At 40.5% G+C, this 25,978-nt stretch overlaps 2 protein-coding genes across 10 annotated transcripts in view; one reads left to right on the forward strand and one right to left on the reverse strand.

Moving 5' to 3' along the window:
- Positions 1–21,350, reverse strand: part of LOC130923410 (signal-induced proliferation-associated 1-like protein 2) — a 140,634-nt gene extending 119,284 nt beyond the window's left edge. Inside the window, exons 1-2 of one of the 9 annotated variants that reach the window (XM_057849096.1) lie at positions 21,098–21,345; positions 9,854–10,168 (exon numbers count right to left, since the gene is read on the reverse strand). The gene's annotated coding sequence lies outside the window, so the exon portion shown is untranslated. Of the gene's footprint in view, positions 1–1,766; positions 5,777–9,853; positions 10,169–21,097 lie in introns of those variants that run through there. The other 8 variants (XM_057849099.1, XM_057849094.1, XM_057849093.1 and 5 more) reach the window with 8 other exon arrangements.
- An 804-nt stretch (positions 21,351–22,154) lies between these two features.
- Positions 22,155–25,718, forward strand: map10 (microtubule associated protein 10). The gene has a single exon (XM_057849105.1). It carries the CDS (start codon positions 22,250–22,252, stop codon positions 24,587–24,589), a length of 2,340 nt encoding a protein of 779 aa, XP_057705088.1. The 5' UTR covers positions 22,155–22,249; the 3' UTR covers positions 24,590–25,718.
- The last annotated feature ends 260 nt before the right edge of the window (positions 25,719–25,978 follow it).

Genomic DNA, 25,978 nt, shown 5'->3' on the forward strand with positions numbered 1-25,978 from the left:
AAGAAATCTTGAGGGGGCACCCCCAATGCAGGCTTTTTTTTACCCTCTGCATTTCTCTGGGCTTGGGACCGGCGCAAGTAGGACACTGGCTTGTGTCCCGTTGAGGCTGCATTAATTTTTGGGGGGGTTTATTTTATTTATTTTTTTGTTTTTTCATTCATCTATCTACTTATTCTCGCAGTCAGCGTGATGTCACGATGACGTCATCTCGCATAGCAATGTGTCGCCATTTTGAGATGGAGGCCATACAGGTAACGTTGTCTGACATTCATATATTTCAGCTGTGTTTTGCATCTTTTTTTCATAAAAACGTCTTAAACATAACTTATTATTATCACGAGTCACTGCCGACAGACGCAAGGAGGCGGTACAACTTAAAATTAGCGTGTATTAGCCTGCAAATCTGTCCATACAAAGTCGCAGCTGATAGCTGGATAAACAATCCAAAGGAATTTCCTGCAGTGGAGTTCGGAAACATCTGCAGCTACCTCATAAAGTCACCCAGTAAGTTGACCTTTATGAATTACGTGGAATATGTACTGTGTGGAACTAAGAAAACTGGTAGTATATACAGAGTAATTATTTCTGCCGTAACCGGTAATTCGCCTCCAAGCGTTATTTAGCCGTGAACGTGTCACAGCAAAATAACCAATTCCCACCAGGCCAATAATATACCAATTGACCGGTCAGAGCAGTTCACGGTAAAAGACCAATAACGCTTTGCGAGTTGTCGGTTACGGTAGTATTAACCACTGCCTACTCTATTGAATCCTAGCAGCTAATTGGGGCCAAAAAAAAAAATCGATTAAAGTTTACTCACCAGTAATAAAATGTCGGCTGCAAACGTAAATGTGCCTGGATTTAGGTTCCCACTGGCGAGAATGGTCCACGGAACCGTCTTCTTTTACTGTTCCTCGATTGATTGCTTTCAGCCATTTGCTAGTCCTTTTCTTCTCACGAGGAAGAATGAAGAACTTCAAATGCGGCTCCGTCCGAACTCTTCCTTGTGTTACAATCCGCAACACAGCAACTTTTAGTCATTCCGACGGAAAAAAAGACAACAAATAAGACAAAAGTTCAACGTGTTTGTACTACAATGCACGACAGAGCAACTGCTTGTGACTCGTGTTTTGCCCCCATTTCAATATGGCGACGCTTTGTTGTGGCTGGTGACGTAAAAAATGCCCGGATGTCCGACTGCGAGAATGTGTCTGGAGGAGAGAGCGGAAGCGCGCGTATACCAAATGAGGATGGAAAAACAGCTTGTTTTGGTGATTGCTTGTTCGGCCTGGTTGCGGCCAACAGTAACCGTTGATCCTGCAATAAAAAAGTTGGTGACACCACCTCTCCGTGCGTTCTCTATATTCAGTGCGACGCTAAATAGATATTCCCGACTGTGCCGTCACGATAGTCGTGGCTATGAACACCTTTCTCGTATTAACGACTCTGCAGACGTGGCTTTGTCTAAGCAGGTTTATTAACACTCAAAAGGGTGAAACTAAAGAAAACAGACAAAACAACACAATCAAAATATGCACAGTATATTAAATCGCATATGTACTGCCCTATCCGTAGAAAACTGCATATGAAAATATGAATAAACAATTCGCAGAGCGCCCAAGACGCCATTTTGCCGACCCTCTAACTAAGTCGTGGGTAATTAGCATATCACAAGTTTCATGCTAAGTGAATGTCTCACTTTTTTTGCACTGAAGTACACACAGTTCACATATTTTTGTTTTTAAACACATTTAAACAATACATACCGGCGATGCAACCTCAAATTCAAGGCAAAATGGTCAGAGATGGCGCGAACTGATTGCGCCCATCGTCGTGTGAGTCTCTACTGAACAACGTCACTTCCGTATTGCAGTTTCTTTCAAATAAAGTGCGCATGAGATGCAGTAATTTAAGGCATCCACTAGATGATGCTAATAAGACGTAATAAAAGCAATAAAACTCAGGTATTCAATCACAAAACCCATCAATATTTTATGCATAACAGAACACCGACATTTTGATTGGGTGGGCACGACTCACGTCTGGGTGGGCCGTGCCCACCCCGGCCCCTCCATACATCCGGCCCCGGATTGGATTGACACTAAATTGTTTAGACAAGTGAAGTGCTTCAAAAATCAGAATGGCGATTGTGCTGTAGATTATTTTCAGGCAACTTTTGGTCTACGGTAGTTTTATGCCCCTACAGTATGTGACTAAAGCTGACTTTGTTGTGTAGCCGAGTGGGAAACTCATCAAGTGGGACTTAATGCACAAAGTGCATTTCTTCATCGAAGCTGACGAACAATCCAATTGACAGAGTAGGTTTCATTCAAAATAAAATAAGAGAAAAAAATAAAAGCAGCAAATCAAATAGGGATCAGTAAAGGGCAGAACAACCATTTGTGAAGGACTACAGCATGTTACTGAAGTCGGACAACCACTAAATCAAATATGTCCTTTCTGTCCATTTTGTATGTTCTATTTGAAGCAAAATAAAACATTAATTCTTTACAGTGTGTGAGTAGATGCTTGTAAAGGCACGGTTATTATTGCCTGGTATACCAGACTCACTGCTGTTCCAGTGATTGAGTCTGGCGACCGTCCGGCGGATCAAATTTCCAGGGCGGAGCAAGCCACAGCAAACAGACAGCAGAGTGGACCAATCAGCGACGGGCAGTTGTTAAAGCAACAAGTAACTAGCTTGAGCGGAGTGTATTCAAAATGGCTAGTGTGAGCCATGTTGACTGTTGTCAATGACTTGTGTCGATGTGTTTTTGGTAATTTCAAACTGATTTCACCATGGACTGGAACATATTCTCGGCTCTCCGGTTTGCCATCTGTGTTGTTGTAGATACGACTTTCGGCGCGCAAGAGTGATGTTACTCGTTAAGGACACGTCACGCAAATAAACGAATCTGATTGGATGGTTGATTTTGTGCTTGCTCGAGAGGCCGTTAATGGGCTGGGTCCCAGACTATTCTCACAGTGTTTGAAAAATACAGGGAGAATAGTCTGGCGGTGCCAGGCAACGGTTGTTATTGAAGGATTCTTGATTATCTGAGAGTGATGCTGTCATGATTAAAGGATTAGATTGCCAATCAATCAAATCCTTCCCTTATTATGAAGGAGCACGTCTTCTCATATCAGACCGCCATGTTGGTACAGAGAAAGGAGTATAAAAACTGCTGCTAATAACTAACAAACATCAATCAATCGATAGGCCTGACTTAGGATGTTTTCTTTGCTAAGCAGGTCATAGTCAAAACAAATCTCTTTTCAAAGTCATGTCCAGCCACCTGTAGCATTATATTTAACTGCAACAAGTTATTTTGTAATTAATCAAGGTCTGAAAAGAGAGGTCTGATAACATTTTTATCTAATTATTTAGAATATTTCTTATTCTACAGAGATACCATTAAAAAAATTGTGATAATCATGTGTTTTCAATTTCACATACAGTCATGCAACTTTTTTGTTCTTTTCCCCTCTTTGGTAACATGCAGACAAGCCATGGGCTAGGGCTGACAACTAACTTGCATTACAGATCAATATAGGGAATGGTCCAACTCCGATAGAGCAGACCATTTTTCCCTGATGCTAGATGAAAACAATAAATGTTAAGTTGTACTCAGACTAAATATGCCTAAAAAGTGGACTCAAATTGTATTTGGAGAAGTATGAAACACAGTGCATTATCAGGGTAGTGAGCACACGTAATGGCCAGAGCTCAGTAATAAGTCAGTGAAAGGGTAGAGATGGGAAATAGCCTGAGTTATTTCCATTCCCTGTGCCCGTTTATGGGAACATTTTGAGAGTGAGGCTCTGTTCTCATGTAGGAGGAAGACCATTTGGGAGGTGAATATGAGGCAGAAGTAAGTAAAGGAGGGTGCGAGTGAAAAAGGAAGGAGGAGCTATAGAAATACTTCTTTTAGTGGTTTTCTCTTGAAAAGACCCTTCTCTGTGTGTGTCCTTGCATTGTTTAGTTCTCCCTCTGGCAAAGGCCACAAAAGCCCCCATTTATCTACCCTGAGCATCCAGCCTTATTGAAAAAAAAAAGCCTGTGAAGGCGAGGAACTATCACATGTGCCAAGGTGACATGGCTTTTCCCTTGTTAACACATATGTAGAGCTTCCAGAGTCCACACAACACATCGTTGTGAGGGATTACCGCTGCTGACATATCGGCAAAAAGAGGTAGTGCATCTGTTTCATATATTTGCATGTCTTTGGTTGAGATCACAATGCACCACTTGACTCGATGGAAAGCGAACATTCTGAGTAAGGCGTGAGAAACCAACCCCATCAATGAGGGCTTTTTCACCATTTGGTTGCTTTAGCCAGTGTAACAGCACATTGCAAGGAGCAGCTTGCACAGAACACATTCTGTCAGCCCTGAGACAGACTGGCCCAGTTTTCGATGACTGGCTCTCATCAATTTCTATTTACTCTGTGTTCTCAAGAGCAGAAAGGGACCAAGTGCCATTTTAGGGCAGTGCAATGTGTGCTATTCAGCAATCTGCAGCTCTAATTGCAGAGTGTGAGGCATTCTCTACATCTCGAGCAATGAGGCCCAACAGCTGCAATTGGCATGGCATGTGGTGGGTGTGTTAAAGTGAGGTTTGGCTTCTAGAAGGGTGTCAAAGACTAATCCCCTACTGGGAGTCACCCACACCTACGCAAAAGTACACACAATTGCAAACACAGAAGTTCCTAATCAAAATGTCCATCGCACCATGAATAACAACCTATATTACTTCTTTAAGAGAGAAATTCAGTTTAAATGCAGACGCCTATGCAAACAACAGCTTTCCCACCTTTTATAGAAAACGTTTCACCTTTGACTAAAGTAAGTTATCTTAAGTCCAATAATTACAGTTCAGTCTACATATGTGTGTGTATTATATAACTCCGACAAGCCTGAAAACTGTACATCAACCTTAAAAAGTGCATCGGGGAGGAAGTCATGCGAGTATGCTTGTTCCTTTTCCCCATTCAACACCATGTAAGTACCCATCCTCCTCTTCCTGAAAGCTAAATGGGTAAAGTGTCCAGAGAGATAAGTGCAGATGAATTCATTCCATCCACAAAGAACCAAGTGCACTGATGCGACCTGACGTGAGGGCCCCCAAGTGACTGAGTGACCTTTAACCTTGAGAAGTGATCGAGGCCACCGATCTGATGAGGCGGACATGTGAAGCAGGAGTGGAAAATACGTAATTGAGAGGATGGACAAATAAGGAGGCGGGGACAACAATAACACCCCCACATACACAACAGTTAAAAAAGCAAAACTATTCTAACCAAACATTACTTTATTAATGACATTTTTCAATAGTTGAGTTTGGCGACATTATTAAGAGCCATAGTGGTACATTCATGCACTAAAGAATTGTGCTCTATTGGCTGGCTGGGATTGTTCCATGGACGTGACCTCACACTCGAAGAAGATGAAAAAAGGCCGGCCACATAATTCTTCATTGCTATTAATGTTTACACATCGTGAAACTGTTAAGCTGTATAACCCCCAAAACCCACAGGATCCGCCGCGCTACGCTTAGCTCCGTTCCGAATGACGCAACAAATACGATGCAGATCGCCTGCGATGCCCAATGCCCACTGCATATGACTCGCATGCAGTCCGTACACCCGCGGACTCTGGACACACATGTGCAAAACGGAGGAGACCACGTAATCAGATCAACACAAAGGTTATTATTGCGACAGTATTATCAGGAAAAAAAACACGCACATATACAGTGGGGCAAATAAGTATTTAGTCAACCACTATTTGTGCAGGTTTTCCCACTTGAAAATATTAAAGAGGCCTGTTATAGTCAACATGGGTAAACCTCAACCATGAGAGACAGAATGTGGAAAAAAACCCAGAAAATCACATTGTTTTATTTTTAAAGAATTTATTTGCAAATCATGGTGAAAAATAAGTATTTGGTCAACACCAAAAGTTCATCTCAATACTTTGTTATGTACCCTTTGTTGGCAATAACTGAGGCCAAACGTTTTCTGGACCTCTTCACAAGCTTTTCACACAGTTGCTGGTATTTTGGCCCATTCCTCCATGCAGATCTCCTCTAGAGTAGTGATGTTTTGGGGCCGTCGTTGGGCAACACGGACTATGAACTCCCTCCACAGATTTTCTATGGGATTGAGATCTGGAGACTGGCTAGGCCACTCCAGGACCTTGAAATGCTTCTTACGAAGCCACTCCTTTGTTGCCCTGGCTGTGTGTTTGGGATCATCCGGTGCTTTCGCACTGTAGGAATTTGAGTACTTGGCTCCTTTAACTATCCCGCCCTCCTGTAGTTCGAGGAGCTATCCTTCGCGAAGCAGTCGTGTTCGCACATGGGGTACTACCCCCAATACGACCTGCTGTGACGTTTTAGTCTGCGCCAGTGACGCATTATTTACTCACCAGTCGCCACACCCAGCAGCGGCGCATAAGCTAAACGGAAGACAGCGAAATGGAGACCGTTGAAGACACTACAGCAATTCTTGCATGTTTGAAAGGAATCGTTTCCATCAGCGAGCAATCCCAGCGTCTAACGACGAGACTAGTACCGCACATTAAAAGACAACAGAGCCAAAGGTAAGCAATGTTTCTTCGTTTCATGGAGACCGAAAGGGTAGCAGATGACCGTAGAAGACAAAGGAGGCTACGGGTAAGTGTGAAACAATGTATTTGACGTGTTTACTAAGGATGTAAGTGTTCACGTGATGCGCGAAAAGTAAGGGGCGTGTTTGCCGCTGATTTCAGCGAATCACCAAAGAGCTACGTACTATCGTTCCTGCGGCCCCGCGGAAAGTACTCACTTCAGAGTCGGCGCAAAAATGTAGCTCGGAAGACTAGGTCCGCGTCCTAGGTTTCTACATATCCGAACACACAAAATGACGTCATCCACCCCCAAAAGGGTCGAGGAACTGCGTATAGTTACAACAGTGCGAAAGCGCCTATTGTCATGCTGAAAGACCCAGCCACGTCTCATCTTTAATGCCCTTGCTGATGGAAGGAGATCTTCACTCAAAATCTCTCGATACATGGCCCCATTCATTCTTTGCTTTACACAGATCAGTCGTCCTGGTCCCTTTGCAGAAAAACAGCCCCAAAGCATGATGTTTCCACCCCAATGCTTCACAGTGGGTATGGTGTTCTTCGGTTGCAATTCAGTAATCTTTCTCCTCCAAACACGAGAACCTGTGTTTCTACCAAAAAGTTCTATTTTGGTTTCATCTGACCATAACATATTCTCCCAGTCCTCTTCTGGATCATCCAAATGCTCTCTAGCGAACCGCAGATGGGCCTGGACGTGTAATGGCTTCAGCAGGGGGACACGTCTGGCAGTGCAGGATTTGAGTCCCTTTGCGCATTGCATTAGTGACAGTAGCCTTTGTTACTGTGGTCCCAGCTATCTGTAGGTCATTCACTAGGTCCCCCCGTGTGGTTCTGGGATTTTTGCTCACCGTTCTTGTTATCATTTTGACGCCACAGGGTTAGATCTTGCATGGAGCCGCAGATCGAGGGAGATTATCAGTCTTCCGTTTTCTATAATTGCTCCCACAGTTGATTTCTTCACACCAAGCGTTTTACCTATTGCAGATTCAGTCTTCCCAGCCTGGTGCAGGTTTACAATTTTTCCTCTGGTGTCCTTCGACAGCTCTTTGGTCTTGGCCATGGTGGAGTTTGGAGTGTGATTGACTGAGATGGTGGACAGGTATCTTTTATCCCGCTAATGAGTTAAAACAGGTGCCATTAATACAGGTAACGAGTGGAGCCTCGTTAGACCTTGTCAGAAGAAGTTAGACCTCTTTGACACCCAGAAATCGTGCTTGTTTGTAGGTGACCAAAGCATATTTTCCACTCTAATTTGGAAATAAATTCTTTAAAAATCAAACAATGTGATTTTCTGTTTTTTTTTTCCACATTCTGTCTCTCATGGTTGAGGTTTACCCATGTTGATAATAACAGGCCTCTAATCTTTTCAAGTAGGAGAACTTGCACAGTTGGTGGTTGACTAAATACTTATTTGCCCCACTGTATGTGCCAAAATGCACAAAGACCAATAGTACAGTTTAGATACAGTTATTTCAGTTCAACGCACACAAAAGCACACAATAACCCGCGGATAGAACCCCACACCAACAAATCCACGCACGCACACACACATAGTGTAGCACTTGCAAGAATTGGCAGCGGAAATTAGCTTCAGTGAATCAGCACAGAGGTCTAGCTCACTTTTTACTGTATATTTTCCTAAGCGCTCACTCAGGTCCCACCAGTAACCCACCCATGGAAACGTCGCGTTGCCATACCAAGTCGCACTGACAATCAATGCAGCAGTTCCTAGTGATGCTACAATAGTTTTAGGAAGAATGTATTTTCCTTTAGTCATTTTAAAATATATTATTTGGAGATACACAAGCACTCTATATCCAATGCAAATGACATGTATACATTTTTTTGTGTGTAAATTTCAATAAAATATAGTTAAATTTAAATGCATTATAGTTTTGTAAACATTATTTACTTTGAAAGACCGGATATTGCTGCCGTTCTATTTCCTGTTTGGTGGGTGCTAAACAGCAGGGGTTGATCCGGCCGCAGGTTGATGGACCAGAAAATAGACCTCGTACGTATTTTAGTTTTGACGGACCGGAGAGGCCGGACTCAGGTGGATCAGGATCGGGGCTGAGCGGATCATGTGGACTACCTCCTATTGACTACAATACAAACATATTTGTTGCGTCATTTGGAACGTAGCTGAGCACAGTGCAGCGGACCCTGAGGGTTTTGGGGGTAATGTTTACAACTTAGTTGAAATGTGTAATAATTGCCAATCGCGGGGATTATGTTTACAACTCAGTTGAAATGTGCAATAGGCTACTTGCCAATCACCCAATTCAAATATGAAATATCAAATGTTCTAGACACATTTATGTCAAAAACATAATAAAAAAACATAGCAACCATCACTACAACATTGGTAACCACATCTCAGAAGGATCTCATCCTCTGAATCTTTCAAATATTTGTAAAAAAATAAATAAATGAAACTACATGAAAAGTTTTTTTTTTTTTTTGTTACATAGCCACAGCCATGTTTTTGATTTTACACGAACAAAAAAACCCCACAGGAAACAAATACAAAACACTGCTGCCATTCAAGCAGTCAACAAAGGCTCTTACTAGGGCTCTTCTTGAGGCTCGTCCGGGAAGAAGCTCACGTAGTCTGTGGGAGTGCCTTTCCATGTAAATTAAACATGATGACAGGAAATGATTAACAAAGAAGCATCTCTCTACACACTCCCCTCATAATAAGTCACATGTCATCACCTTGGAGAAATGACAATCCATCGTGTGCAAGATGGTAAGAATCGATTTGTTTACATGAGTTTGACTTAACTCCCTGCAATAGCCTGGTTTATTTCAACGAGAAGGCATTTTATGAATGAAATCTGATCTACAATTTTTACAGCGATTTGTTGGCAATTTAAGGTTTTGCACTTCAGTGTGGGTAAGTCACAGAATTTTCTCCGACTGTCAGCAAATAAAGATAACAATCCATCAGTTTACTTTGACATCTGATGTTTACGTGCTCTACCTAAATGCAGTACATAGCCTGAGACTTGTAACATTAGTGTGGTTATACAGCTGTCCTTCTGGTCCTATTCAAAGCAACTGGCTGAGCATGCAGCAACGTGAACTGTATGTGGCCCTTCAGTCCTGTTTACATTGCAGAGAGTTTTCACAGGCAACTAGTAAAACAGTCTGGGCAAAGAGGAGAAAACACAGAAGCTATGGAATTTCAATGAGAAGGAAAAATAAATAAATAACACTGTACCCTTAGTAGCTCTTTGATCAACAAGATCCTATCATAGTGTCGGTGAGATTTCCCCTGAATACCTGGCTCCTTCATTTAAGGCAATTCAAAAGTTTGAAAAGTAGCATTTGTGTGGGTCTGGAACTCTGGATCCAACTAGGTTCCTCCCCACTGTGGCTCACATCCAAACATCCACAGCAGCTTTCAATACACTTGAGCAGAGGAGCGGAAGAGAGCAGTTCGTCTTGACCACAATGACAGAAGCGGGGGGCTGGGGGGAATCAGGCCACTGTCACTTCAGATCATTATCTTCCATCCTCAGTCGAAAAGTGAGTTCTAGTCAAAGTTGGAACAAAGAAGAAGAAAAAAGAAGCAAGTGACGTGGAGAATACTGCTTAAGCACTGAATTACCACTGCTTGGTTAAATTGATGCTCCTTGATGCTGCAGCTTCACATGCAAAGAGGTTGGAACTTGGAACTACCACCAGTGCCTGCGCCTCTCCACTTTAGGCTTTCCTTAGTGTTGCATTATTCTCCAATGCACATGCGATTCTAGCTTCTTTTGATAACAACAAACACACACATACATAAATAGTTCAATAATATTATCGTCATCACCCAAGTAAAGCCATTTTTGTGTTTCAGTACCATGATAATAATGTGCTGATTTAATGTGACTAATGTACTAGAACAGGGTTTGGAAACCCGTGGCTCTTTGCAACCTCTGATGAGGCTCAGTTTATAAAAGTAAAAATAATGAATATTTGATAAAAATGCATTCTGCCGCCTCTGAGAATTTTCCTTTCGTAGGTAGATCAAGTCAGTGTCACTGTTTTAGTTTTTTGTTAACAAAACACTCACACATGTCATGTTGTCACCAACCATGTAAAGTCACAGTTGCAACTCGGAAAGTGTACTCACAAATTGTTGCACCATTAACAGCTGCAAAGACTTGTTGGTACACCTTCCGAGTAGCAACAGTAACCTTTCGTAGTTCACTCACGCAGGTCATGAACTCAGCAACTAGGTAAAATCATGGTTGACGCTCAGTAGGTTTACCCACAATTCTTTGAGCCGTTCACAAGGATCCGCAAAGACTTGTGGGTACACCTTCCGAGTGGCAACCATGACTTTACATAGTTGGTGAATTCATGACTTGCGTGAGTGTTCTGTAAAAGTATTTAAATAGTGAGCATTTAATCTGCTAACTTTATTTGCTAACAAAAAGGAGGCTAAACACCTTCATTGCGTCAAATGTGCACAACTGAAAATTAAATTACGATATATAAAAAGTTACGCACACTTAAATATGAGTATGGGGTAAGCCTGCACAATATATCATTTGAAGATCGCCATCGCAATGTGCGCATGCGCAATAGTCACATCGCAGGACGTGCAATTTTTTTTCTTTTTTTCAACATTTAAACTTTTGTTTTACTTCAAGTGTGCAGATCCTGGATTAAACTGAGCTATAAAAATTAGGGCCGTTGCCGCCATTTTTCAGAGCATCGGAATCAGGTGAAAAGTATTGGGGTTTTATTTAAAAACAACATACATTTATGTTTTTCTGCTTCATGCTCGTACAGCACAACAGTGTCTCACTCTCCCTCCTGCTAGGCAGTGCGACCAAACTGTTTTTCTTCGTCAACAGTGCAGCTATCCCGAACGGAGCTATTCAAGTTATTTGGTGAAAATTTTTTCGTTTTAATATCGCAATATAATATCGCAAACTCCCCAAAAATCGCAATGATAGTTTTTTTCTAATATCGTTCAGGCCTAGTATGGGGCTCGTCTTTTCAGTGGTAATTGGGTCGAAATGGCTTGAGATTTAAAGGCTGCCGAACCTTGTAATAGACTAATGTACTAATCAGTCAAAACAGTGAGGCAACACAAGATTATATTCAAGAGATTGATTTTTTTTTTTTGTTATTCAATTGCTTAAACAGTGAAATTAGAGACATGAAAAAGGGTTGCGATCAATTCATAATATGTTAAATGTAGAATATCAGAAATTCAGAATGCAAGACTGAATACATGTTTCAATTAACAGTAAAGTGCAAATTGCTATATGGTTGTTCTCGTTCTCCAAGAAAAACGTGCATTTTTCCCTAAATCTATTACCATCTGATTTATAGATCGGTGAAAACAAACAGCAATGACATCCTCCTACAAATGTGTTTTGTCAGTGCTTTTACAAACAATTCAACAGACCCCAGGCTGACGCTAATATGTCACATGTCAGACAGCTGGCAACATAAAAGGACCCGGCGAAAAAAACAACAGACACTTTCTCACGATTGATAAAGGGCTGTTTAGGGAGAAAGTTCCTTCCTGTAAAACAGGCCACATACTCACAAGACTTCCAATTTCCCAACAGTGCGCCACACAAAAACCAGAACAGCTCAATATTAGGACAAATCACCACAGTATTATTCAACCTCACATATGCACTGAAATGAAAATTTTTGGTCGAAACCTCTCACTGTTAAAAGTGTCTGTAGCAACAACATCCACATGCATGGACATGCTCTGTGGCTCACTTCATGGCACATCAGTCACAGCTTAGCTGTATTAGACTAGTTAATTACAATCAACCTCAATCAAATACCCCCCCCCCCCCCCCACTTCAAATAAAAGCTGCAACGGATGTTTGGAGATCGAAAAATTGAAATACCGTATTTTTCGGACTATAAGTCGCAGTTTTTTTTCATAGTTTGGCTGGGGGTGCGACTTATACTTAGGAGCAACTTATGTGTGGAATTATTAACACATTATGATATCATTTCACATGTTATTTTGGTGTTTTGGAGTGCGACTGATGGTTTGGTAAACTTGTTAGCATTTTCTTTATGCTATAGTTATCTGAATAACTCTTAATAGCTATGGCCACGTTTGTGTTCTGCCTTTGGCAATGTGTGTTCAATTGTATTATTACTTTTTTATATTGAAATGCATGCTTTTAGTATGTGGCGCTTTCACGCCCAAGTGGGGGCGCACTCGCACTTTTTTAGGCGAAGAAGAGCACTCACACGCCGGAAGAAGATGGACAGCTACGCAGCGTCTGAGCGAGAGAGAGAGAGAGAGAAACACGTCTGCGAACCTACGTTCATTGTTTATACTTGTAAAATATCTCTACCGAGGCAACGCCTGTGTGTATCATCTTCTGTTGTTGTTGTGGGTTTTCACCCCGCGATCGGATACTTAGAGACAGTTGTGTGGTTGTTCGAACGATGTGCTAATGCTAGCGAAGGCATGCTAACCGTTTGTGTCATTGCTGTAATAGCAGCTAATTATCATTTATTTGCGTTGATGCGAACCTGTTTTGTATCAAGGACAAAATTTGTAATAATTCTATTTTTAGTTTCACTCTTCAAATGATGGTGTCATAACGATGGCCAAAATAAAGTCAGCAAATTATATGAACGTCCAGCATTGTCTTTTAGGAGTGCAGCTCGCTGTGGAGCCCGGACTGAGCCGTAGCGTCCTGGTGAGGACAGTATATTCGCATTTCGTTGTTCATGCATCATGTAACATTATCATACTGTATACTTATTCAGCATGTTGTTCTCTATTGTAGTGATGCACGATAATACATTTTTCAACCGATACCGATAACCGATAATTTCCTCCTCATTCCAACCGCCAACCGATAATGTCAAGCCGATAATTCTATTAAAAGACTTATGTAAAATTTTATAGTATACCCAAAAGAAAATATTACTGTGCAAAAATATAATTTATTGCTCTTTTTGTCAACATAAAATATGAACAAGTCATCAATTCCAACATCTAAATAATGACAGATTGTCTGACATTGTGTAATGGTAAACTTTTGGCAACAATTACCGGTACTTACAGAGTAAATACCTAAGTTGCACAAAAATGCCTTTAAAAGTAAGCCATTCCTAACATATATAACATTAATACACTGCAAAACACACCTCCTTAAAACTAGTCAGTTTTAAGTGTAAATCTATTGGAAATAAGTGAAATTATCTGCAAGCGCTCCAAGTGTATTTCTCTCAGATTTCTTGGAAGAAAAATAGCTAGCTGAAAATAATCTTAACAGCCTTATTTTAAGCAATACATTATTATACTAAATCCTAAAAAAAAACTTGGAAGAAGAAAAGATTTTGAATAATATTTGTGGCTACAGAATATTATTGTTATTTCATTACAACAGGAATGTGCATATTTAAATTGATAAGTGTTAATAAGTGCCAATAAGTTTTGATTATCTACTGTGACTGTAATTGAGCAGACAAATAAGTTAAATTAATTTGAAAAGTGATTGCTAATGTTATAAGCTTTGTTGCACACTGTGAAAATGATTAACTCGAAAGAGCGAGATGTCATGTACCCATTCTGCAGCGCTTTGTTTACATTTGCGGCACTCACAACATTTGCTTTACAGCAGCTAAACTGATACACCGCAGTACTATTTGGATGGAGTTGGAGCTCGCATCTCCGTGCGTGTTGTTTTGTGCCTGAGGTTTGTTAAGCCGAAAATAAAGGCAGCGTTACAAAGTCATCTGACCGCTCGTCATTTTACCAACTGAATGCATTATTGACTGGCTGACTTCGTTTTCTCCATGTTTAAATTATCATCTAACCACTGTGCCGTCATGATAAGCTTGCTTACTGGACATTACTTTTCCAATTGTACGTGGTGAAAATGTGATTGGCATGTTTTTCATGAAGAATGGTGGTCGTATAAACTGCATTATTTTTTATCCAGGGCTTTGGCTCTCGGGTCATTTCGGTAAAAAAAAAATCGTGTCTTGTCTCAGCGCCGGCTACGTTCGTACCGGATAATCCGCCCGCACCGGCCGGTTCGCCGCGGCGTATTCGGGGCCTGGCTCTGCTCGCACGCCGTGATGGAACACTCGAGAAACCGGGGTGTTCGCCGGAGGTCCTGAAGCGGCGGGCACTGTCGGAAGACGGCTACTTGCCGACTATCGGTCTCCAGTCGTCCTGGTGTTTAGCCTTAGATGCGAGTTTACCACCCGCCTTGGGCTGCTTTCCCAAACAACCCGACTCTGTATCGTCACAAGCCCCGTAGTTTAACTTAGTGTTTACAATAGCTTTAGCATTCCCGCTAGCAGCAGCCTCATATTCGTTCCAAAATTCTTTGTGATGCAGTTTTAAATGGCTGCTGGGTTAGTGGTTTTGAATGAGGACGCGTTCTTTCTGCCTCGTGGAACTTGTACGGTACATGTTTCGCAGATGGCGAGAGCGTCGTTTTTTTAGTAACACCCGCCATAATATTCAACTATTTCTTGTCGTGTAACTCTGCCTCCTCAACCCCGTCTCCCTCAGGGGCTTCAGAGAGGGGAGGGGTTGAGGAGGCGGCGTGCTGAATTCTTCGGTTGTGCACATTTGAAGGCTAAATCAAGTATATAATTATTGGATTGCATTATCGGTTGAATTTTTTTATTATCTGGATTGTCTGTGTGACGTCATAATTGCCATTATCGGCCGATAATTATCGGTGACCGATATTATCGTGTATCTTTACTCTATTGTATTTTTATATTTAATTGCCTTTCAAGATGACATATCTGTTCTATGTGTTGGATTTTATCAAGTAAATTTCCCCCAAAAATGCGACTTATACTCCTGTGCAACTTATGTTTTTTTCCTCTTCGTTGGGCATTTTATGGCTGTTGCGACTTATACTCAGGACCGACTTATAGTCCGAAAAATACAGTAAGTAACAATACTCAGACACATAACTTGTTCAATAAAAGTTGAAATAACAATTAACATAAATTATGAAATATTGTGCTGAAAATTCAACTTTAAATACTGTATAGTGAATGCATTGAACCCATTTTAATACGAAAAACAAAACAAACAAAAACACAATTATAAGCTCTATACTGTACATGCTTAATTTGCATGTATTTAAAAATATAGTAAAAAAAAAAAAAAGAAATACGCATTTTGTACCTCTTCATTGTCACACTCACATATTAATATCCTTTCTTTTTTGGGTCAATCAACATGTTTTGTCATTTAAAAAAATACTTTGCACAATAACTAGTGGATCTGAAATTTTCTTTGTAAGCTTCACCACTTCTAACGGTAGTACTAACCCTCAACTCTTTACCAGTAGACTTTTTACCATTCCATCTATACTTAGCATGTGACTGACTGAGGGGATAAAGGTGTCAGTACTAAAACTAGGCTAATTGGTTTATTCAGTGGAGCCAGTAACTTGATTTTATGATTCTCATATTTCACTTGTTGTTTTGTGTATATTGAGCTGAAAGATAAGCCAGAGAGCCATTGGATCTCTGGAGTCATGCATCCAGTCTTGTCATCTCAATCACAGGACCTTTTTCGCAACAGTGGGAATGAGGTATGCACACCAAATCCCCTCTTATCTCCCACTAGAGTCCAACTTCAACCACAAAGGACCTCATTTTTTTAGTGCACTGAAACATACAGCCTCAAGTTAACCACAAGATTCATGACTGCCTCTAGGACTTCGAGGCCTCCAGGTTAATGACTTGCCAATGCTTATTCGCTCCATTGTTGTTGCAGAATAGACACAGAGACAAAACACTTTGGGAGGGTCAGGAACTTCCAGCAGCCATTCCCTCCTCCAACATTCCTGATATGGACATTAATGAGCCCCAAAGGGACAAAGTGGTGTAGGTGATCCATCTTGGCAGGATTGTTATATGTTTGCAAATACATAATACATACGTGTGGCAGCTTTTGGAGTGACAATGAAATTGCTGGCTCTGGGAAACAAAGAATGTTCAAAAACTGACTAGCGGTATGTGTAACGCTGAACCAGTGTGGATGGAATTCGGTGCTTTTGTTAGTTTTGTAAGACTGTAGAATTAGTACCCATTATGGGTCAGTACAGGTGTTGAGAGGCCCTTAGTTGATCTCATTTTTACCTTTTTGATAAGTAGAGGAGTTTGATTTATATCGACTGAAGTGTCATGATTACGTTTGGATTAAAAAAGAAATGGTGTTTAAAAAGAGCACACTTAAAAAGAAATAATTCGAGCTGAATAATGTGGCAAAATAACAAATATTAAGAAAGCATAAAGTTGCATGTAACTCAATATGTTGGTGCTTCCTGTATACGCTTCCAAATAGTGGTGTTTGCTCAATTACACAATGTGTGAATCGCCGGGTTTGTTGCCCATTTAAACAAATAAATACGTCCCCTCATGGAATCATTTTTCTTCAGAGGAAATAAATGGCAGGTAAGACCACCATTTACCTGAAATTACATTTAAAATAGCTAAGAGCTAACTTGGTCAAGAATGCCCACGCTTCTATACGTTGAATCGGCAGGTGCATTTGTGATAAAGTACTACAAAGTATGTGATGTGTAACTTAAGCACGGAACAATTAGTTCCGCCTGCATCTGTGTTTCAATATTAATAGGACGCAAGAATAAAAGGGCACACATAGAAACTGTTAATGTGAAGCAGTTAAGCATTCCATTCCTATTTTAACACACGAGATGCAATTCTCTGCCAAACCAGTCAAGAGATAGCAACACATTTAAGTTTCACTCCTACACCAGATACTGGCCTGCTCTCAGACAGACACGCCCTACGTCAAATAGACAACAATATCCTCTATGCAGGTGAGTTATTTCACTGTGCAAAGACACACAGTTTTCATCGTCAGCAGCATCGACTCCACCATGAATGTCGTGCCCTAGCTGTAGCGATGATGTGTCGTATTTTACCTTGCCTCGACAGTCGTGCCATGCATGAGTAGGCAGGGATGGCAGAAGGCTCAAACCTTTAACCTCTCCTTTAACACTGCTTCCAAACTTGTTCTTTGACTTTCCGAATCTCTGCTGTGCATTGCCAGAGGTTGACAGGGTCCTCACCAGGAATGGCATGATAACCACTTGACTTTTGTCATTACACCATCTGCTGAACTGAGCCAATTTCCCCTCGAGCCATCACACTGCTTGTCCCTGGCACGAATATAAGCCAAAGGATGAATACTGCCATTTTAACCCGTAACTAAACATATACAATTAAAGAGAGCTGATAGTTTAGGCTTTAGACTTAGTCCAGGTAGTCAAGATATAAAGTGTTAAATGATTATCTTTACCTCAGATAGGTACTATCTGCATCCACCCTAATTTGCACCCTGGAGTTACACTGTGCCATGTTCAATGGCACCTCAATGGCACCTCAAGAGTAGGTCATGAACTATGATCCTGCGTCTCCAAAAGCAAAGGTCCTTAGAGATGAGCGTCTGCTGCCCTTAAGTATACTAATAAGTATTCTCTTTGGGGCTTAACCATTTCAGTAAAGACCGATTACCCACCGATTAGTGTACACAAATAAACCAGAAGAGCGGTGGTTGTCGACACTTGCAGGATGTCCTCCAGTATGCATAGTGTAATAGATAGGGTTGCCAACAGTCCCGGATTGGGCGGATGCGCAATCCGGACCTAGTAATAGGTCATCACATAAATTTCTGCATGTCACACAGTGTAAGGAAACATGGCTCTTTGAGAGACTGGTGTCGTCGTTGATAATGTGGGGGCAAGTGATAGCACAACCTGTTAACTACGCATTTAATACCATTACACTGACTGACATCAACTCAGCTACATTACATTTGACACTGAAGTTAGCGAGGCTTATTTATGATGGCATTGTGTTTTCAGCCTTTATCTCAAAGCACCACGATGTGCTATTGCAGCTTTATATACAGTGTTACTTAATTACCAACATGATCGATAACAAATCCTTCCCACATGCAGGCAGTCCCTGGTTCAAATTTTAGTTCAGGCTCTGGTTTGCCTTTCTTCTCTGTGCTTGTGTATGTTATTTTTCATAAATAGTTCTCAAGCTTCCCCACCACATGCCTAAAGCATGTATTTTGCTTGAATTCAAACTTCACATGCGTGAATGTGATCACTAATTGTAGAACCTATTTTTGAAATGAGCAATGCTTAATGTAGAATATCCACATTGTTTCATACGTTGACTCCATTTGGAATACATGGGTTGACTCCACATTGTTTCATACGTTGACTCCATTTGGAATACATGGCCAACTCATAACACAGCACAACCCAATGACAGCATCTGCTTTGCCTGACAGTGATAACTGAGCTTTAAACCTTGTATAAATCCAGACTGCAATCAAAACAAAAGCTGAAAAAAAGATGAGGAGTTCATCTGTCTCTCACAACAGAAGCAGGCAGCTTGTGATCCCTGGCTGCTCGTTGGTTGGTTTTAAATGAATAAGATGTGGTTTGGGAGGCCATATTGTGATGCTCTGCCAGTCAGACGGTGTGTCAGGAACGGACAGACTAAATTTCCCGAGCCGCGTCATATGTATTGAGTGCAGGAGACGACTGTGCAACCTCATTGTAGGTTTACTTGTCCCTAAAAAACAGAATGAGTCAGCCCAACAGTATGAAATAACCTAACGGAGGGAGGCTGATAAGAGTATTGCTACAAGGTGCTGAAAAAGCCTTGGTGTCACGAAAAGGCAGATTCGGTAATTTCCCACAACATAGCACTCCCTAAACAGTCTTGCGTTTTGGTAACAATCTTTAATAGGGAAATAGTAGTCTCTCAAAAACACACAAAAACAGTGTAACACTATAGGGGCGTCTCCAATGCCTAAGGCCACAAACCATCCTAAACAACCCTGCAATGATAACTTGAAATGTCCCGGAGGCATGTCACAGGAAGCCGTCTCTCTGCTGAACCTGACAGGTGTCTTATTGTTCAGCTGAGCACACATTGTGCACAGAACTTTATTTTTGAAAGGCATGACTACATGCTTCAATTACTTATGATCTGTTTATTCATGCAGAAGATGTTAGAAATAGATAAGAAGACAGTTCCTATTCAAGGGCCTGTTCTTCACACTACTGGAAAATAAATTTTATTCGAACAGAAACACCGTGCACATTGCATCTGAATGCATATGTGTCTGTGCCTATCATTTAGATAAGGCACTGTGGGCAAATCCTAATTTAAAAAAAATGTATCCAACAGTGTACGACACAGATGTCTCATAAATAAGTTTCAAGTACAACTGAGTATGAGTATATACAGTACTGTAAATGAACCCCAACTCATTTAGATATGTCATGATTAAAACTAGGAACAGTGGTTCAAAGCAGATGTTTAGTCCACTGACAAGATTGTTCAACTGACAAATATGCACATAATTTACTGTTTTAGTGGAAAAAATATTAAGTGTTCAAAGAGTAAAAAAAAAAACAAAATTATGTCAAACTATGAAAAGAATTGTGCCTTAACGAATGCCCTAAATTGGGAACTGGATACAAATATGCATGTTTGCTTGAAAAGCTTAGATAGGGACAGTGAAACCAGAAGGACAGAAATCAGAACATACTAAATTATGCAATAATAATTTGCATTTGAACTCTGGTGTACTGTTTGTACTGTTATTAGGAATTTAGATCTTGTGGAGCTTTCATTTCCGAGAGGAAGACAGCAGAGGGTATGGTTGATTGAAGATAAACATGACTTGACTTGTTTGCACTCTCAGGGGACATAGGCCACGGAGGCAGCCAGCAATGAGACATGCATATTGTGTACGTGCAACTGACAGATTACATTGAAGCGCTACTCAAATTGACGAAGGGGTAAATAGTTACTATACTGATTTGAATGACAATTTAATACAGCCAAAAGTAATGAAAAATGAAAAATTGCCAAACCCTGGCCGAATGTGACCGAATTAAAAAAAAATTACAACAAAAAAACATAACACACTCTTCAAATGGCCTTCAAATAGGAACAACGAAATCTTTGTCGCCCCTTACCGATAAAAGCGAGTATTGACGGCCATTCAAAATATTTCAAAGCGATTCCAGTTCATATTGACAAAGAGTAAACACAAACTTCACCAGCACAGCCAGAAATAGGACTCATTATTTGATAGTAACATTATCCGGCATAATAACCACACCTCCAATTAGACACTTATTATGTCAACAAGCCCCAATTTTTAATAATAGGAAGGAATAAGTGCTACAATACATCAAATGTGATTGACATACATACCACGAATAGATACATATCTTTAGATCTGTGTATTTATAAAAACGCCCAAAACTTACTTAAGGTTAAATTTTCGCATTAAAATTAGGAGTTTCTGAACCGTGCCGCGCTTGCAAACACTCCACAGTTTGAAGCTAATAATAACACCACTTCCTCCATGGTAAATATGTTCAGAATTTACTCAATTTAAACGAGAAATCTCTTTGGTATGACTTACCTTACTTACATCGAGAGCGTCGCCACTTGCACCAACACAATATCCTTAACGGCTCCGCGCCAGTTGCGGTAGTCTGGCTCGCACCTTTCCCTTTCAGTTTGAGCCTCCAGACTGAATCCAGCTCAGACATCCAGCAGCACCTCGCTCCGCGATGACAGCACGCCGGGAGAAAGTCCCGCCCACCGGCACTCCTGCTGCCCCATGTGTCGTTTTGTGAGATGGTTTATTTACAGTCTTTGTTGTGTGCGTGTGTATGTGTGTTTAAGCGAGACTAATGTATGCTATCTTAAATTAATGCGTTAACCGACCTCATTACAAATCATTTTTTTAAATTCTGTCACCCACAAAGTCAGTGGCATGTCATAACATGTGTAAGTAACGTGTCCTGTCAATTGTCATTTGACTTTAAAAATTTTAAATGATTTAATTGTTTCATAGTTTTTTCCCGAAATTACTTTTCAAAATAACTAATTGTACGCTAAAGGTGGAACAAAGTTTCCAGTGACGCGGAGATCAACTAAACTTCATTACCCATGCAGCCACGTAAACATCATGACGTAAAAATGATGCGACATCTGTTGCCATGGCGGCGAACGACCCTGAATACGCCCGCCTTCTGTCAAACATTTTGTTAGCTATTTCACTCATGATCGTTGTTAGTTCATTCTTACCATATAATAAACAAAGTGTGATAACTGATGTAGTTGTTTTTGAAAAAATTTTAGCTTAATTTAGGAAACTCCCATTTGGATCATTTTAAAATCGCGACAATAGCTATTGTATAATTTAGAAAATGATCGTTGTTAGTTCATTCTTACCATATAATAAACAAAGTGTGATAACTGATGTAGTTGTTTTTGAAATTTTTTTAGCTTAATTTAGGAAACTCCCATTTGGATCATTTTAAAATCGCGACAATAGCTATTGAATAATTTAGAAAATACACTATTAGTCATATTTCCTTGTCAACAATATTTTGTGTCATATTAGTTTTGTGTCTTGTACGTTTTCGTTTGTACCTGAACCGGATATCCGGGGTGAAGGGGTGTCACAGAGGTTTCTTTCCGACGGAGAACTTAAATCTCCGACAATATTTAGGTTAATTTGAACACTATTCTCCACGTTATTGTCGTTTTGTACGTCGCTGTTACAATGTCAACAGACCAAGAGGCAAACCAGAAACAAGAAACTCTACTTTTATTTGAGATTTTAGTGGAAAATATTCAAATTGACGGCGAAAAGAAAATATCCGACGTGCTTGCTGTAGGAATACGACTGCTGGACTTCCCGACGCTGCTTGTTAATCCCCCTGAATTTGGAGGAGGTAACGACATTCGGTACCGACAGCAGGACAATAACAATCGATGGGTATATTCATTTAACAGAGGCAAGTCTTGCTTCTTCGAAATGAATTTGGACTCCTTGCATACGCAACTCATCAGCACCCCTCTGTATGTTATGATTCTCGATGTGAAAGAGGAAATACCCAAATTAATAGGGACATCTCTCATCTCGTTGGCGACAATTGTGAACAGAATCAAACATGATTCCACCGAACATGATGTCACTGGTTGCTCCTCATATGGAGAGAGGGGGGTTGTGTGTGTAAACAACCTTGCAGAGGAGCCAGTCGGAGTTATTTCCCTGAGTTATAAACTCCTAATTGTTGGAGGGGGTCTGCCACCACATGTGACCCAAAAAATTCCTGTCTACAGGGAACAGTGTCCTCAGGTGGACATTATGAAGAAGAATGCAAGGGAAAAATTACATTCTGGTTCTATGATACATCCGTTTTTCGCGCAGGATGACTATGGTGGTGGCGATATTGTGGACAAACAAGCTGAGTCCACTCAGACTGGACATAACCCAATGAGTCAAATACACAACACAGTCGAAGCACACAATAGTTTTGAAGAGGACCTTGCGGTGTTTTGCCCTCCACGTCTTTACTATTGCAATTCTGGCAAGGAAAAACACAAAACCCAAGGAAGTGAGTACAGATTAATTAAACCAGATTCATCAGTTGTAACATATGAAGAGTCATTCTCTAAAATTGAACATTTCTCAGCGACGGACCAGGCATCAAAAAGTACACCTAAGAAAACAGCAAGTGTAGCTACAAATGTCACTGAGGAAGCTTTGAGGCCACTTCCTCTCCTAAATGCTCTTTTTGTCGAACTTTCACAGTTAAATGTCCAAAACTTGCACCAGCTGACTGTGTCAAGTCATCGAGACTCGCTGTCTGTTTGTAAACATTCTTCAACTGAGGCTTTAGATGGACAAGGAAGCACACCAAAGACTTCAAAATCAATGCCAGAGCAGGAACGCAGGCGAGGCTACGGTTCTTACTTGAAACATTCGCATTACCCCAGAAATGTATCTCCAAAAAATATGAAAGCTGACCCTGGTGTACCCCTGCAAAACAACCAAGCTAAGGCTTTAGTTGAAAGTAAAGCACACGGGAAAAAACTTGTATATGGGACAACAAAATCATACAATCTAAGATGCAAGAAAAACAACAATATGATGAAACAACAGGACTGTATGGTGTCACATACATCTGCTGATGAAACAGGTCCAAGTGTGAGTAAGGGGAAGAAAACAGTGAAACAAAATAGTTTGATTCCTAAAGAAAATGCAAAGAACACCGAAAACATGGAAATGTTTTCTGTAGTGGAGGACACGACAAAGCATGACGATAGGTCAGAGTGTGAAAGTCCGAAGCAAGACGAAACTCTGTTGGGTTTAATCCCTATCATCAATGATGATGATGATGCCTCAAGCAGAAAGCTACCTAAAATGAGCATGACATGGACTAAGTCAGAGAGCCACAATGTGAAACTTAACTCTTGTAGGAATAGTAGAGACAGCAGCCACGAGTCTTCACAGTCAGAGAGCCACAATGTGAAACTGGACTCTGGTAGAAATAGTAGAGACAGCAGCCACGAGTCTTCACAGTCAGGCTCTGAAAAAGGAGACGACTACGACGACGACTTCAACAGTTTTGACGCCAGTGATACAGACAACCTCAGTAGTCCCGAGCCGGCTCAAGAAACACCTCAGTTCCTCCATAGATTCCACGCATCAGATTTGGACTCCGAACCTGTTGAGGAAAGACCCCGCATCCCTTCACCTATTAGAGGTCAAAGTCCTGTACAGCGGATTCTAAGAGGCACACACCTAATCCAACCTCAAACACAAGGCGCTGCACTCAGTTTTTCTTCTAATGAGGATGACAAGGATGTACCAGCCTTCTTGCAAATGATGTCCTCCAAGGAACAACAGAATAATGACAATTCTGCAGCGACGGCATCAAGAGGCCAAAAGAGTGCAAGCAGCAGCCTTGTGTGGGAAGGTTCTTTAAACTCTCTGTCCTCCAGTCCACTGGAGGCTGAGGAACTGGAAGATGATCTTGGATCTTTGGACTTTAAAAAGGAGTATCAACATATTTCTGAACTTGTGGGCTTCAAGCTCCCTGGTTACACAATGTAAACAATGTCTTCACCACATTCACACAGGCTTCATCAGCTTCCAATATTGCACATAGTAGAGTTAAGTTTACACATTATTTATTCTTACTACCGTACATTTTGAAAAGAAACCCTCTCATGCAACCTTTTTTCATTGTTTTAATGATGTACTTGTTTTTGAAAGTTTATTACCCATAAAAATTAGGTATAAGCTTTGATTTGACATTTCAGGATGAAGCTCAAATGTATAACCTTCAGGTATGCAATTTTTTTGTCTTTATGACATTTGCACCCTGCACGATCACAGCAAGTTTTTGTTATTTCAAAAATAGTACTGTTCTGTATGTTTTATGTGGAGCATTAAACAATATAGTTTTGCTAGTTGCAGCACACTTAAAATGTCCAGTACGTAATTGGTCAGTTTGCAGCAGGTTTACTTACAATACTGAATGACAAAATTCACTGTTCGATCCATGACTATATCCTAGGACATGAATTTATATGCCTTTCTCTGACTTCCAAGTTTCTCTGTACCTCTGTTGCAACCTGATGATGACACTGTGACTCACTAAGCTGTGATTCACCCGCTAATTCCTTCTGAAAGCAACCTAATTTGGAGCCAAGCAAAGGCAAGGTAAATTTGACAAATTGTTGCCAATGTTATTTCATGAGGTCCAAATGTTGACAGGATGAATACTAGACAGTTTTAATTCAAATTCTTAGCGAACTAAAAATGTATTACCTTATTCATGACCACTTAATTGTTGAATAACAAGTTGTGTGAAACTAGCCAGTTGGACATGTAATTCAAACAGATTAGTAAAAGTCAATGTTCACCTGTGAGGTTATGGTACCTTTTAAGTCCAACCTAAAATTTTAACTTGAAGCTTAAACAGACTGAGTTTTTTATTTATTTATTTATTTTTGAGAATTGATTATGGTAAAGTAACTCAACAATACACTTTTCAGCTGTTACTGCATAAGCAAACAGTATTTTCTAAATCCTTTACATTCCCACCTGTCAAGTCATTTGATAGGAAAATTAAATACAGTCAAAATTCAAGTGTATTTCATACCAAATGCATTGCTTTCCGCACCTGCTGTTATTGGATAGGCAAAAATAAATACAGTTAAGATTAGTGTTGTGTTTATTTACAGTGTTTGGTTTCACGCAGAAATCATTTCATTTATAAGTCATGCTGCTATATTACGTTGTAAAATGCAACATACATCAAGATATATTTTTTCTTGTTATGTAAAGTACAATGCTAATGTATTTTGTAACTAAAGGTTGGCGAGACTGTGCAGATAATGTAACCTGCGAATCCATTGTTTTCATACAGTATTTATTCTTCACACAACCTAAATATTGTCAAAAAGTATCTAACACACTCCGAAATCCGGCTAACCG

This window comes from Corythoichthys intestinalis, chromosome 10, assembly GCF_030265065.1.
Source record: "Corythoichthys intestinalis isolate RoL2023-P3 chromosome 10, ASM3026506v1, whole genome shotgun sequence".
NCBI lineage: Eukaryota > Metazoa > Chordata > Actinopteri > Syngnathiformes > Syngnathidae > Corythoichthys > Corythoichthys intestinalis.

Coding starts and splice junctions, on each gene's coding strand:
- map10 (XM_057849105.1), top strand. CDS start 22,250: ATGTCAACAGACCAAGAGGCAAACCAGAAACAAGAAACTCTACTTTTA.